This window comes from Coenobita brevimanus, chromosome 64 (genome assembly GCF_032717465.1).
Source record: "Coenobita brevimanus isolate Jiangsu-jjx chromosome 64, ASM3271746v2, whole genome shotgun sequence".
In the NCBI taxonomy this organism is placed as follows: Eukaryota; Metazoa; Arthropoda; class Malacostraca; order Decapoda; family Coenobitidae; genus Coenobita; species Coenobita brevimanus.
The window spans coordinates 170,224-183,486 of record NC_137017.1 but is presented as its reverse complement, the minus strand read 5'-3'; the positions used below and the strand labels follow the sequence as shown (position 1 = coordinate 183,486).

The 13,263-nt window shown below is 41.6% G+C and overlaps 1 protein-coding gene across 1 annotated transcript in view; it reads left to right on the top strand.

The window, feature by feature from the left end:
• Cip4 (formin-binding protein 1-like Cip4) overlaps positions 1–13,263 on the top strand; it is a 174,020-nt gene that overhangs the window by 118,235 nt on the left and 42,522 nt on the right. Inside the window, exons 5-6 of the mRNA XM_080276113.1 lie at positions 4,526–4,630; positions 11,215–11,367. Coding sequence (XP_080132239.1) covers positions 4,526–4,630; positions 11,215–11,367 — 258 coding nt within the window. The remainder of the gene's footprint in view (positions 1–4,525; positions 4,631–11,214; positions 11,368–13,263) is intronic.

Sequence of the window (13,263 nt, the reverse complement as noted above, 5' to 3'; positions counted from 1 at the left end):
TCATCACTTGTTCTTTAAGCACCATATCACAAATCAATAGTTTCTGCTGCTGGACACACTCCTCACATCCTATAACTTTAACATCCCTCACTAACCTCCTATCAGCCCACCTAACCAGAAAATAATCTATCTGACTGCTATTTCCCCCAGACTCATACGTAATTAACCTACTGTCTCTTTTCCTAAAATATGTGTTGCACACAATCATGTCCGTTGCCTCCCCAAACTCGAGTATCCTTTCCCCTTCTGCATTCCTTAGACCATACGCACATCCCCTATGCACTCCTTCATAACCTTGTGCTGCTTCACCTACATGACCATTTAAGTCCCCTCCCAAAATCACTATCTCATCATCCCACATACCACCCACTACACGTATTAAATCATCCCAAAATCTATCTTTCTCTGATTCATCCAATCCTGCCTGTGGACCATTTGCCGATATAATTGCAGCTATCTTTCTTCCCAACAGAATTTTCACTACCAATATCCTATCGCTTACTCTCAAAACATTCATAACATATTCCACCCATTTCTCCGGAACCATCACACCAACACCTCCATATCTGTCTGTCCCCCGGTGCCAAAACAACTTATAGCAACAGTCCTTCCCAACAATCTTTCTGGCTGATCCACCCCTGTACCGGACTTCCCGCAAACACGCCACATCCATCCACCTCCTACTGAATGCCTCAACGACTTCCCCTGCTCTTCCCCTCAAACTTCCCACATTCCATGAACCCACCCTCATCCCCATGGGTGATTTACTGTCCTCAGGCTTGCTTTGAAACTTATTTTGTTTTGTCATCTTCAGTATTAATAAAGGGGGACAGACACAGCACAGGTCCCACTCACTGCACAGTCCCAGGTCCAGGCAACAATACTAATGCCACCTGACACAACAAGTGTAAATGAAAGAAAGACATCCCTACACATTAATAAACTTAGTATTGAAAAATTAGTAGTAGTTTAGAGGCTTTCTTTTAACTTTCAGGGACTCTGAAATGAATTTCTGTCTGGTGAACGATATGACCTTCCGTAATGCATCGTTTAGTTTCTGGTGAAAAGGCAGTGGCTGGTGACAATGGAAGATGTGATCGCCACACCCACATTTATGCAATTATTGATTGATCGAACATGGCTCATTAGGTTGCTTATTCTTTCAATTAAAGGATAAATGCAAGTTTAATACAGCTGCTCCAATACAAATGTGATGGTCCAGGGATGAGTTGAGATAGCCTATCTATTAAGTTGGACCATGTCGCGGCTTAATCAGTTAAAGTTAGCAGAAGTGTGTGGTGAAATGCTGAAGCATGGGGGAGAGATAGTAGTAGAATGGATGTGGAAGATGTGCAGATTGGCCTGGAAGGAAGGTAAAGTCCCGGAGGATTGGAAGTCAGGTATAATTATTCCCTTGTACAAAGGAAAAGGGGAAAAAGAAGTGTGTGGTAATCATAGGGGCATTTGTCTTCTTAGTATAATAGGAAAAGTGTATGGTAGGATACTTACTGACAGAGTTAGAGAAAGAACAGAGGAATTAGTTGGAGAAGAACAGGGAGGCTTTAGGAAGGGAAGAGGTTGTGTAGATCAGATATTCATTCTTAGATCTTTAGTGGAAAAGTTTCTAGAGAAGGGAAAGAAGTTGTATGTGACTTTCATGGATTTGGAGAAAGCATATGACAGGGTGGATAGACAAGGATTGTGGAAAGTATTAAGAATATATGGAGTAAATGGGAAGTTGTTGAATGCTGTGAAGAGTATGTATGATGGTGCTAAGGCTGCAGTGCGTGTGGATGGTGAACTAAGTGAATTTTTCTCTTTGAAGGTTGGGTTGAAACAGGGATATGTCATGTCTCCATGGTTGTTCAATCTGTACATGGATGGGGTAATAAAAGAGGTACAAGGTAGGGTAGTGGATGTTGGAGTGGCCCTGGTGAGAGAGGATAGTGTTTGGAAACTCCCTGTACTGTTGTTTGCAGATGATACTGTGTTGTTGAATGAAGACGAAGGGGAGCTGCAGGGCTTGGTGGATGAGTTTGGGGGAGTGTGTAAGAAACGGAATCTAAAGGTGAATGTAGGGAAGAGTAAAGTGATGGTCTTTGAGAGAGGTGAAGTCAGTGAATGTACAGTGAGGTTGGATGGTGAGAAATTGGAAAATGTGAGTACGTTTAAGTACTTGGGTAGTGTGATGAATAAGGATGGAGGTTTGGAGGGTGAAGTGCTTGAAAGGGTATAGCAGGGAAGAAAGGTTGCTGGTTCCTTGAAAGCAGTGATGAGAAACAGGGAAGTGAGCATGGAAGTGAAAAAGTTACTTCATGACAGTATTGTGATACCAACTCTTAACGTACGGAAGTGAAGCTTGGACGTTGTTGGAAGGACACAAGTCAAGAGTGAGAGCAGTGGATATGAGTTATTTAAGAGGAGCGTGTGGAGTCACATGGAGAGACAGGCTGACAAATGAGGATATAAAGGAGCATTGTGGTGTGGATGTGGATGTGATAGGAAGTGTTAGGAGGAATACACTGAGGTGGTTTGGCCATGTGGACAGGATGGAGAGTGAAAGACTGACGAAGAGAGTGTATGTGAGTGAGATGGAGGGGGGAAGGGGGAGGGGGAGACTGAGGATGAGATGGAGGGATGGGGTGGAGAGGTATATGAGAGAGGGGGGTGTGAGTTGGGAGCAGGGCAGTGAAATGGCGAGGGACAGTGCGACATGGAGGCGATTTGTTTGTGGCCACTCCGAATGAGATTGAGGCATCTGGCAATAGATAGATAGATAGACACATACATCCACACACACAGCATATTTATGGATGCCTAAAGCAGTGAAAACTGCTGTGTGGGGTGGGTGGGATATATGGTATTGTATTGGGGTCAAGGAAATCAGTTACCCAGCTAATTATGGTTCTTTGTTGGTACAGTATTTCATTTGTAGTATTAGCTTATAACCCCTTAAGTCCAAGGTTGCCGTACTTGTTCTATTTTTGCTGCCTCCTGATGATTTTACTGAGCTTAGATGGTAGGTGAGGGTGCCCATTATTCACTCACTTGATCTAGTGCTGCCTACTGTACTTCTTCCTTCATGTCTCTCTTTTGTTTTGTGTCTGTCCTCCTAGTCTTCATATTTCTCCCATCTATTATTACTCTTTTCTTCACTGCTGGTGGCTCTACACTTGAGTAACTCAGAAAACCATGGACAATGCTGGGTGGTACCAATATTGCCAAATAATGTGGTGGTGTGGAGCCTACTGTGGTGCCCCTGTTGACTGGTTGGAGAGACACAAATGTGGGATCCACCCAGGAACCAAACCTTCACACCAGTCCCCATCCCTTGCTATGGTGAGGTGCTGTCAGCCACATAGGAACATTGGTTCTGTAATAACTGAAATGAAACTTAACAAATTAATCACTGTCCTGGCCAAGATTCGATCTCAGGCCCCCGCTCTTCTTACATGCGCACATTACCACTGAGCCAAAGAGAGAATCCCCTCTTTGCCTTTAGGCAATGCGGGCTTTTATACACCCCATTACATCCCTGTTTTCTCCCCCTGGTAATTAATTTGGTGAGTTTCAAACACACAAGGTAATGTAGCATTGGAGGCCACCTTAGGGAGGCTGTGGACCACACCGAACAGCCCATCCCCGTGATGTAAGGACAGGGACACTGTCAGCTAACCAAGGAACAACATCAAATTGCCAACCAAGCCCCGCCTTACATCCTACCACTGCCACCAATGTAAAAACTGAAATGAAACTTAACAAATTAATCACTCCTGGCCGAGATTCAATCTCAGGCCCGCACGCTTCATACATATGCATGTTACCACTGAGCTAAAGAGAGCATCCTCCCTTTGCCTCTAGGCAGCGCGGGCTTTTAAACACCCCATTACAGTTCACTGCATGGGACAGCCCTGCAGGGGTGGTTGCTTGCCTGGAGTAGCAGTTGATGGGTCTGCTTGATTAGACAGACTGGGATAGCACAACAACAACTCAGCATTGGATAAGCTTTGAACTAGGACATTTAGATGTAGTCTTCATTAACCCATAAGTAAAAGGTACCTTTCCTAAGTAAGTAACCTCATCTGAATTTAGCCAGAATAAACCAGTAAAATACAACATCTACTTTTTGGTGTTAGTATCGTACAGTAACAGTACTCTGCTGTTTAGAATAAAGGTTCAGCATCCTGAAACTTAAACGGCATCTTTCCTTCTTTTGCCTCATTGTACATGTATGATATGTCCTCACAGTTTTATCTGAGTTGGATCATCTTTAACCCATTCAGTCCAGGGATTATTATTATTATTATTATTATTATTATTTTTCAGTACAATCTCATGACAATTTCATTTGGCTTTGGATAGTCATCAAACTGGAGGGGTAAGCTACAGTTTTAATAAACTTCAGTACAAAAGGCCAAAGTTGAATAAAATCGTCTGATAGCAGCAGGAATAAACTCAAGTGGATGTTGCCCAGATTCAACAGTACATACCATGTTTAAATTAATTTCCTGATTTTTCTTTGCAGCACTTAGCGGAAGGTAACCGGGTGCAGCAGCAACTGAGTCAGTCACTACAGCAGCTGGAAAAAGCCAAAAAGAATTATGAAAAGGCATTCAGAGAAGCAGAGAAGGTGGTTATCTCTTTCAAGAAATTTTGCATTTATTGAGTGCCCATTTATAGTAGCAGTTTCTGTTTTGGGGAAGTCATACACTGTGTTACTTTATGAAGTACGAGTAATTACCAGCAATGTGGAATAGATAATGTAGTTAATTCTTTGATTTTTCTTTATCATCTATATTCAGCAGTCGTTAAAAATTTGTGTGTGTGTTTCTTTTTAAGTACTAGGTGCATAATTTAACTTATCATCTGTTTAAATCATGTTGGTAGGATGCCACTCATTATTCATAATAAGTTATGGTTATATCTCATGGTGAGAGAGGTTTTCTGTGGAAACTACAGAGATGTTGTTCAACACAATTTCTTTTCACAGACTGGAACTTGAGTACAATAGATAAAGGCAGACCCTCCTGTACTTGTAGTTTGTTTTTCTATAACTGCAGTACCATAGAACCTCCACCACTGTAATACCTGTACTCTGTTGTAAGGGACTGACTGTTGTTTTTATTTGCAATTTCTTAAAAATATTAAACCATCTCTCTAATGTTTTAGAGAATAATACAGTACCCACCTATCTAGGAACCTTTAGTTAATCATTTTTGTTTTTGTTTTTTTAATCTTTTGCTTTCCATATGCTGTACAGCAGCAGTTCTCAAACTTTTTAGTGTGTGACCCTATTTGAAATCATTCAAGACTTCATGGCCCACAGGGTAGAGAGAGAGAGAGAGAGAGTGGGTAACTGGTATATAGTGTATTGTAGTCACTGTGAATATGCTAATAGTGTGAGAAGGATAATTACAATTTCAGTTAAGTAAATAACATACATCGAAAGCATTAGGCCTATTCAATGTTCCTACGACCCATCAAAATTCCTCTCGCGACCCACCTTTGGGTCACAACCCATAGTTTGAGAATCACTGCTGTACAGTAAAACCTCTTATGTACGGCCCTCTAACAACTGGAATCCTCAAACAACCAGAGTTTTTCAGGAGGCTTATTGTATATTTTAAAAAATGGTAAAAACGGTGTAAAAACAACTTGTAATATAATAATCGTAAATTCAAATTTGGTGCATGTACATGTGTGCCGTCAGCTGGTCCCCACCAACACCACCTACACTGAGTGGAAGGTGTCAGTCTTGGAGCGGGATTTGTGAATGGTGTAAGCAACTGTGAGATTTTCTTGTGTGGACACTACACTCAAGTGTTTTCCTTAATCATGCCTTGTGAAGTACCTGTCCATAAGTCTGGACCTAAACAAAAACATATAGTGTTGACCATCAAGGACAAATTAGACATTTATCAAGGACAAATTAGACATTTGTAAAAGGCTGGAAAGCAATGAGTGAAGGCAAAATATCTTGGGCCAGTTCTTTACTGGCACATCAACTTTGTATGACATACTGTTGGGTTTTGTATCTCCAGCAGTGCCAACAGCAGAGGAGTTACCAGTTACCAGTTACTTCTTGCCCAAAAAATTCGCTTGGTGGAGGTGGAAACACAAAGCAAAGACAGACAACTTTCCCATAGCAATTCTGTGTGTAGGTCCTAAGTCAGTTTGTGGTGGGGAGTACCTTTTTCACCACTCTATTGTTATCTATTCCCTCCATATGACCATACCATCTTGGTACACCCTCTTTGATTCTGGTGTCCACAGACTTCCTCTCTCCACATCTTTCATGAATCACATTATTTCGTATCCTATCCACTCTCTGTACTCTACATCCATTCCTCAGCAATCCCATCTCCACAGCTTACATCCATTCCTCAGCAGTCCCATCTCCACAGCTTACATCCATTCCTCAGCAATCCCATCTCCACAGCTCTCACTCTTGACTTTTCATTTTCATGCCACACCATTGTCGCACATCCATATGTTAAAGTTAGCACTAACACTCCTTCATATAAGCCTTGTGCATCTGGAACACCCAAGCCTCTGTTTCTTATCACAGCCTTCATAGCACCAGCTACTTTCCTTCCTTGTGTCACTCTCCTTTCCACTTCTTTTGCACATTTTCCTCTCTTGTCTATCACTGTACCCAGGTATATGAACACTCTCACCAATTCCACTCTCTCTCCATTCATTGTAACATCACACTGGGGATCACCTTCTCTTTCAATAACCATCACTTTACTCTTTTCTTCATTTACTTTCAAGGCACAACACTCACAGACTTCAGCAAAACTCTGCAGTAGTCTGCCAAGTTCTTGTTCTGTATTCACAAGTAGTAGTACTGCATCATAAGCATACAACAAATTTGAGATATTCCATCCATCACCAGTCATTGCCAACGCCATCCCTCTCTCCATTACTCATGTTTTTACTTCTCATCACCTCATCCATATATATATATATATATTGAACAACCATAGGGACATCACACAACCTTGTCACATGCCCACATTGATCGTGAACCATTCACTTAGATGTCCATTTACCTTTACACATGCTTCACTACCATCATAAAAACTCTTGACATCACCTAGCAGCTTACCATCTACACTGCACATGCACAAAACCTTCCACAATCCTTCTCTGTCTGCTTTGTCATATGCTTTTTCCAGATCCATGAATGCCTTGAACACCTTATAGTCCTTCTCACAAGCTTCCATTATCTGTCTTACCACAAATTTTTGATCCACACATCCTCTGCAACTTGTGAAGCCACCCAGTTCATCACTTACCAGGACTTCTGATATCTCTCTTACTTTCTACATAATAATTCTTCAATATACCTTCCCTACCACACTCGGTAAATTTATGCCACGATAATCCTTGCACTCACTTCGCTCACCATTATTTCTGTACAGGGGTACAATCACAGCCTTGTTCCACTCTGCTGGCACAGTTTCACTCATCTTTGCCTTTTTACATATCTCCAACAAGCACTTCATTCCGTTCTCTCCACTAGACTTATCCATCTTTGGATACAGTACACCTCATCAACCCCAGCTGCTTTTCCATTTTTCAGCTGCTTCACAGTGTTCTTCGCCTGTGCAAGTGTCACTTTTCCTGGCACTGCATTCCGTCTCTGCACACCCCCAAAGCCAATCATGTGTACAGTGGCTCTGCTTTCTCTATTCCCATTCATCAGGCTTTCAAAATATTCATTCCATCTGGTCCTTACTTCATCCCCATGGGTTAATAATCTACCAATTACATCCTTCACATTTTTACACTTCTTTTCGCTGTCACTGCTACATTTCTGCTCCTCTTTCCAGAATAACTTCCTCTGTTCAGAGTACTGTAATTTAGATTCATTTTTCTTCCTAGATCATCATTTACCTTCTTCTTTTTCCTCTTCACTAGTGTCTTAATGTGATTCCTGCTCTTAATGTATTCATTCTTATTTCAATTGAACCTCTGTCCTGTAACCACTCAAGCCACTTCTTCCTCTTTTCCTCCACCACTCTCTTAACCTCTTCACCCCACCATGCCATACCTTTCTTATTTGTTTTTACTCTTACCACACCACACACCACTTTAGCATTCCTAATTATGCAGTCCCTATATACATTCCCCAGGCTTTCCAGATCCCTTTTATTCCAGTTCATTGATTCAAACTCCTCCCCTGCTTTGGTCCTGTATTCATCTGCTGTTTCTTTGAGCCTCAGCTTCTTGGCTTTCAATCTTTCTCCTTGACTTCTCCTCTCTCCCCTTGTCCACCCCACTCATCTCAACTTGATCTTGCGTACCATAATCATATGATCTGATAGGCCTCCACATCATCCTCTGATGGCCTTCATATCAGTAACCTTTCCCAGCATTGACCTCTTTATGAGCATGTAATCAATCAGGCTCCTTTCAACACGATCCCCATTCTCTCTGTGCCACGTATATTTATGTGCATCTTTATGTTTGAAATAGAGTTACAAATGCACAACCTCCTTTCCTGACATATATCCTTCAGTCGTGTCCCACTATCATTTTCTCCTGGTACCCCACTACAACCTATTATGTCATCCTTAGGACCAGTGCCTACTCTTCCATTCATATCGCCCATTACAATCACGTTATAGCTCCTGAACATTTCTCCCACTACTTCATCCAGCTCATCCCAAAATCTGTCTTTCTCCCTCTCACTCCTGTCACTGCATGTTGCGTACGCTGCAATCACAGCCACTTTCACCTGCTCAAACTTGAATTTGACATATTTACATTTTGAGGTGACACATTTGCAATCTTTCATTCCACTCTGCCACACCTCATTCATCAACAAAGCAACTCCTTCCTTGCATCATTCTCACCCATTCATGCCTGATCTTACACATTTCACATCCTCCCACTCCTCCACTTCACACCCCTTCATCATTGTTTCACACAGTGCCGTCATGGCATATCTTGCACTGTTGGACATGTTCACCACTTTCACCCTCTTGCTTTCCTCATTCACACCTCTCACATTCCACATGGCTGTACGACTCTGCCCATTTGGCTGGGGCCCTGGGCAGGTATTGGGCCCTCCGAGGCTCTCTGATACATTTGCCATGATGAAGTGATTTTAGACAGGGGAATCTGGAGGACACTTAACCCGGCCAAAAACCCCACCCAGCACAGTAAATGGTTTCCTAGGTACAGGAAACCATTTGGCTCGCCACTCAGTGTAGAGACCATAAGGCACCCCTACACTGAGTGAATGGATGATGGGTGTCCCCATCTACCACAAGATACTCCAGATAAAGCTTGCAGGGGTGAATCACTACAGTTATAAATTTTCTTGAAAAACTGAACTTAACAGGTTTAGTCCCAGAGCAGTGTAGAGGCATGCCTTTGCTGTAATTGCTTATTCAGAGCCTTCTCTGTTAAAATTTAGTGATCAGTTAATTACATTTTCCACTGTTTATGAAAACAAATAACTGTTTAATTGTTTATCAGGAAGTTGTCTGATCAGTTTTGCTTATGATGTTCCATATTTTTGTAGGTTCATTGTTTATGAAGGAACTTGTCTGTTATACACTGTATACAGCAGGCTATAATGTAGTACAAGACCTGTAGAGAGTCTCTCCAAGTATTCATCTCACAGTATACAGCACAGTGTACTGAAATGTTAAATCAGCTCCCCTCCCTCAATGCAAATATAATAGCAAGTAACTGGAATTTATGGACTGTTGAAGTTTCAGTTGAGTTGGTGATTGGCTTCCATCAGTTTTAAAAATAAGAATGGTGTGTGTTCATGAGCCTGATGTCTACCCACACAATCAATAATCTTAGAGAGAGAACAAAGTCATTCATTATTTCAAAGTTCAAGCTGAGAATCTCCCATAGTATGTCTTATCACACATCACTGACATTTTTCACAGTTAACAGCACCTTCTGTGAATTACAAAATTGTAATAAGCTGGTTTGGCACTTGGTGTAGCTTCCAGTCCATAGAAAAGCATAACCCTTACCTTTGATTACCTATCTACAGGAAGCATGACATAATTTTTATTCATTTGATGTATGCCGATGATTCAGTGCTACTTGCAAATACTGGACAAGAACTTGGTAGACTAGTGCAGAGTTTGCTGATGTCTGTGAGTGTCTTGCCTTGAGAGTAAATGTAGAAAAGAGTAAAGTGATGGTAATTGAGATATAAGGTGACTCCCAGTGTGATGTTACAGTGAATGAAGAGAGACTGGAATTGGTGAGAGAGCTCAAATATCTGGGTACAGTGAGAGAAAAGAGAGAAACATGTGCTAAAGAAGTGGAAAGTAGAGTGACACAAAGAAGGAGAGTAGCAGGTGCTATGAAGGCCTTGATAAGAAAAAGAGACGAGTGTTTCAGCTGCATGAGGCTTACATGAAGGATTGTTAGTGCCAACATTAACATATGGATGTGAGACTATGGTGTGGCATGAAAATGGAAAGTCAAGAGCGAGAGCAGTGGAGATGGGACTGCTGAGGAATGTACATGGAGTACAGAGAGTGGATAGGATACGAAATACAGTAATGTGATTCGTGAGAGATGCAGAGTGAGGAAGTCTATGGACCCAAGAATTGAAGAAAGTGTAATGAGATGGTATGGTCATGTGGTGAGAATGGATAACAACAGAGTGGTGAAAAAGGTATAGCTGAGCGAATTTGAAGGAGGGAGGAGGCAAGGTAGGCCAAGGAGAAGGTAAGGGATATGGTAGATGAATGTGTGAGGAAGAGAGGTATGGAAGTCGGTGAGGCTAGGGAACTAACAACAGATTGAGCTGGCTGGATGAATGGTGTGAGAAGAGCATGATCAGAGGTTTGACACCCCTTTTTAACGTGACAGCATCCGGATTGACTCTATTGGATACGTTTATGTGAAGCTACAGAATGTGGTGAATGTTTCTGGCATATCAGATAGAGCCAGGATTCCTGGGCCTTGAATGATGAGTGAATTGAAGTGTGGCCCATTGAATTGGGCATACATAGGCTTCTGGACATTGCTACCCCTCACCTTGCCCTAGGGTGGGAAAGGAGGTCTGGATGATGATGGTGATGATGATGATTAGGCTTATGCAGATCTCTTTCTTGAAAGAATTATTCTTTCTCTTAGAACCGTATTGATTCCTCTGGTACCTGTTATGTGCATTTTGTTTATCTGGTTTACCTACACTTCATTTCCTTTTTATTATTCATCCAGGCACAAGAAAACTACTTAAAGGCAGACGCTGACTTGCACTTGTCTCGGGCTGAAGTGGAGAAACAGCGAATGAATGCCAGTATTAAGAGTCAACAGTGTGAAGACAGCAAGAATGAATATGCAAATCAGTTACAGAAAACAAATCAATTACAGGTGAGTGGTGATTCTTTTGTTCTTGAGCCAGGAGTCTGTAAAATTAATATGTACAGTGCACTATTGTATAGCGATCCCTTGGTTATCACGCATAATTGGTATTGTTCCTAGTGCGTGATAACAAAATTGCGCAATAACAAAAGCACAGAACCTGTGGGATTTATCTTAATTAGTTCCGGGCATCCCACTTGTAAACCCAAATTTTCCCTTTTACAATAATTTACACCCACTAAAAACATACATAGGCTACATACTGTTACTGTATGGTAAGTGTCAGAAACACACATAGGCATGGTTAAGTTAATTGACACTGATGGAAAAGGCACAGAAAGGAAGAAACATGTACCATATAGAGACTCAAGATGGGGTTGAGGTAAGGGGTTCTGAGGCTAGGGGGTGGAGAGTTAGTTGTCTCTACCACCTGCCATTAACACTCTAAGAAGGGCCTCATCTTTGAATCCTTGAAAGCCATCAGACACCAAATTTTGCACCATCATTGTCAGCAGAAAACCAGCCCAAGTGTGCAAGAGTAAAGATTTTTAGCCAAAAAATGTGCGATTACAAGAGGAGTGCAGATTTTAATCTAGCAGTGATGGTGAAGACTGCTATAACCAAGTGTGTGTGATAACCAAAGGATCCCTGTATTTCACATAAGTTAGAGAGTCTGGTATGTTGATATATCTGTATCAGCATTTATGATGTAACGAAATATTTTTCTAGTTATTGTCCACTTTCTGGGGGGTGTTTTATAATACACATAACCTTACAGGACTGTACTTATCCTCAAGTAGCCACTCAATTTGTATAGTGTTACTTTCAGGTAACTCAGCACTGAGTGACAAGTTAAATGATTTACTCTGACCCAGAAAATCATGTTAATATTGAGCAATGTGCGTAGAACTAATCGATAGATGCCTTTTGGTCTTATTATTAAATAATAATCGTATCATTATACAGTATAGCATAGACACACTTCAGTGAATATTTTTTTTTTTTATGCGAGGAAGAAGGAACCAAAGGCCATGAGCCCGCAATAAGAGTTCCCTCCAAGAGAAAAACAAAATACAAGGGAGAGCCAATTTCAAGATCCGTTCATTTCGAGATGCCTGGACACACTGCGTTTGAAAGACTGGAGATCATAGGCAGCAGGAAATACAGAGAGAGGGGGGCAGTTCCAGAGTTGACCTGTTGCATAAATGAAGGACTGGGAGTAACGGTTAACTCTTGCATTAGAGAGTTGGACAGAAAAGGGATGAGAGTTTGCTGCTAGACGGGTGCTACGCGCCCTTCGTAGAGGTGGAGGAATGCATGCAGGCAGTTCAGAGGAGCAGTGACCATTAAAGTAGCGATAGAAAAGAGATAAAGATGCAACAGAGCGGCGAAGTGACAGAGGTTGAAGGGAGTCAGTAAGAGGAGGAGAGTTAATATCCGAACGCCCAATATCCGAACATCCCCACTATCCAGACATAATCGTCCCGTGATCCAATATTCCCAAAATGGGCCAAAAAACGCAAAAAATCGAAAAAAAACTGACTTTCTTGCCTTCCGGAATTTGAAATTGCCGCGTGTCGCCGAACAGCTGTTACACCATGGTCCCTTCACCCCTTCCTTCCTCCCCCTCCCCCCTCCCCTGTCAGGGTTGCCATTTGGTATTTTTCATTACCAAGTGTGGGCCAATTTGGTAATGAAAAATTCGTTTGGTAATGAATCAGAATAATGCATTAGTAAATGGATTTTTCACATGTATGAGGATACACAGGATGGAGATGGTAGATTGTTTGCTCTCTCTGATTAATCTGCTACCCTACATAGCGTGAAAATAATCAACATGGTGTTAATTATAAGGAGAGTGATTACATGTATTTCCACTTGTATATATAATTAGTGAAGAATAAA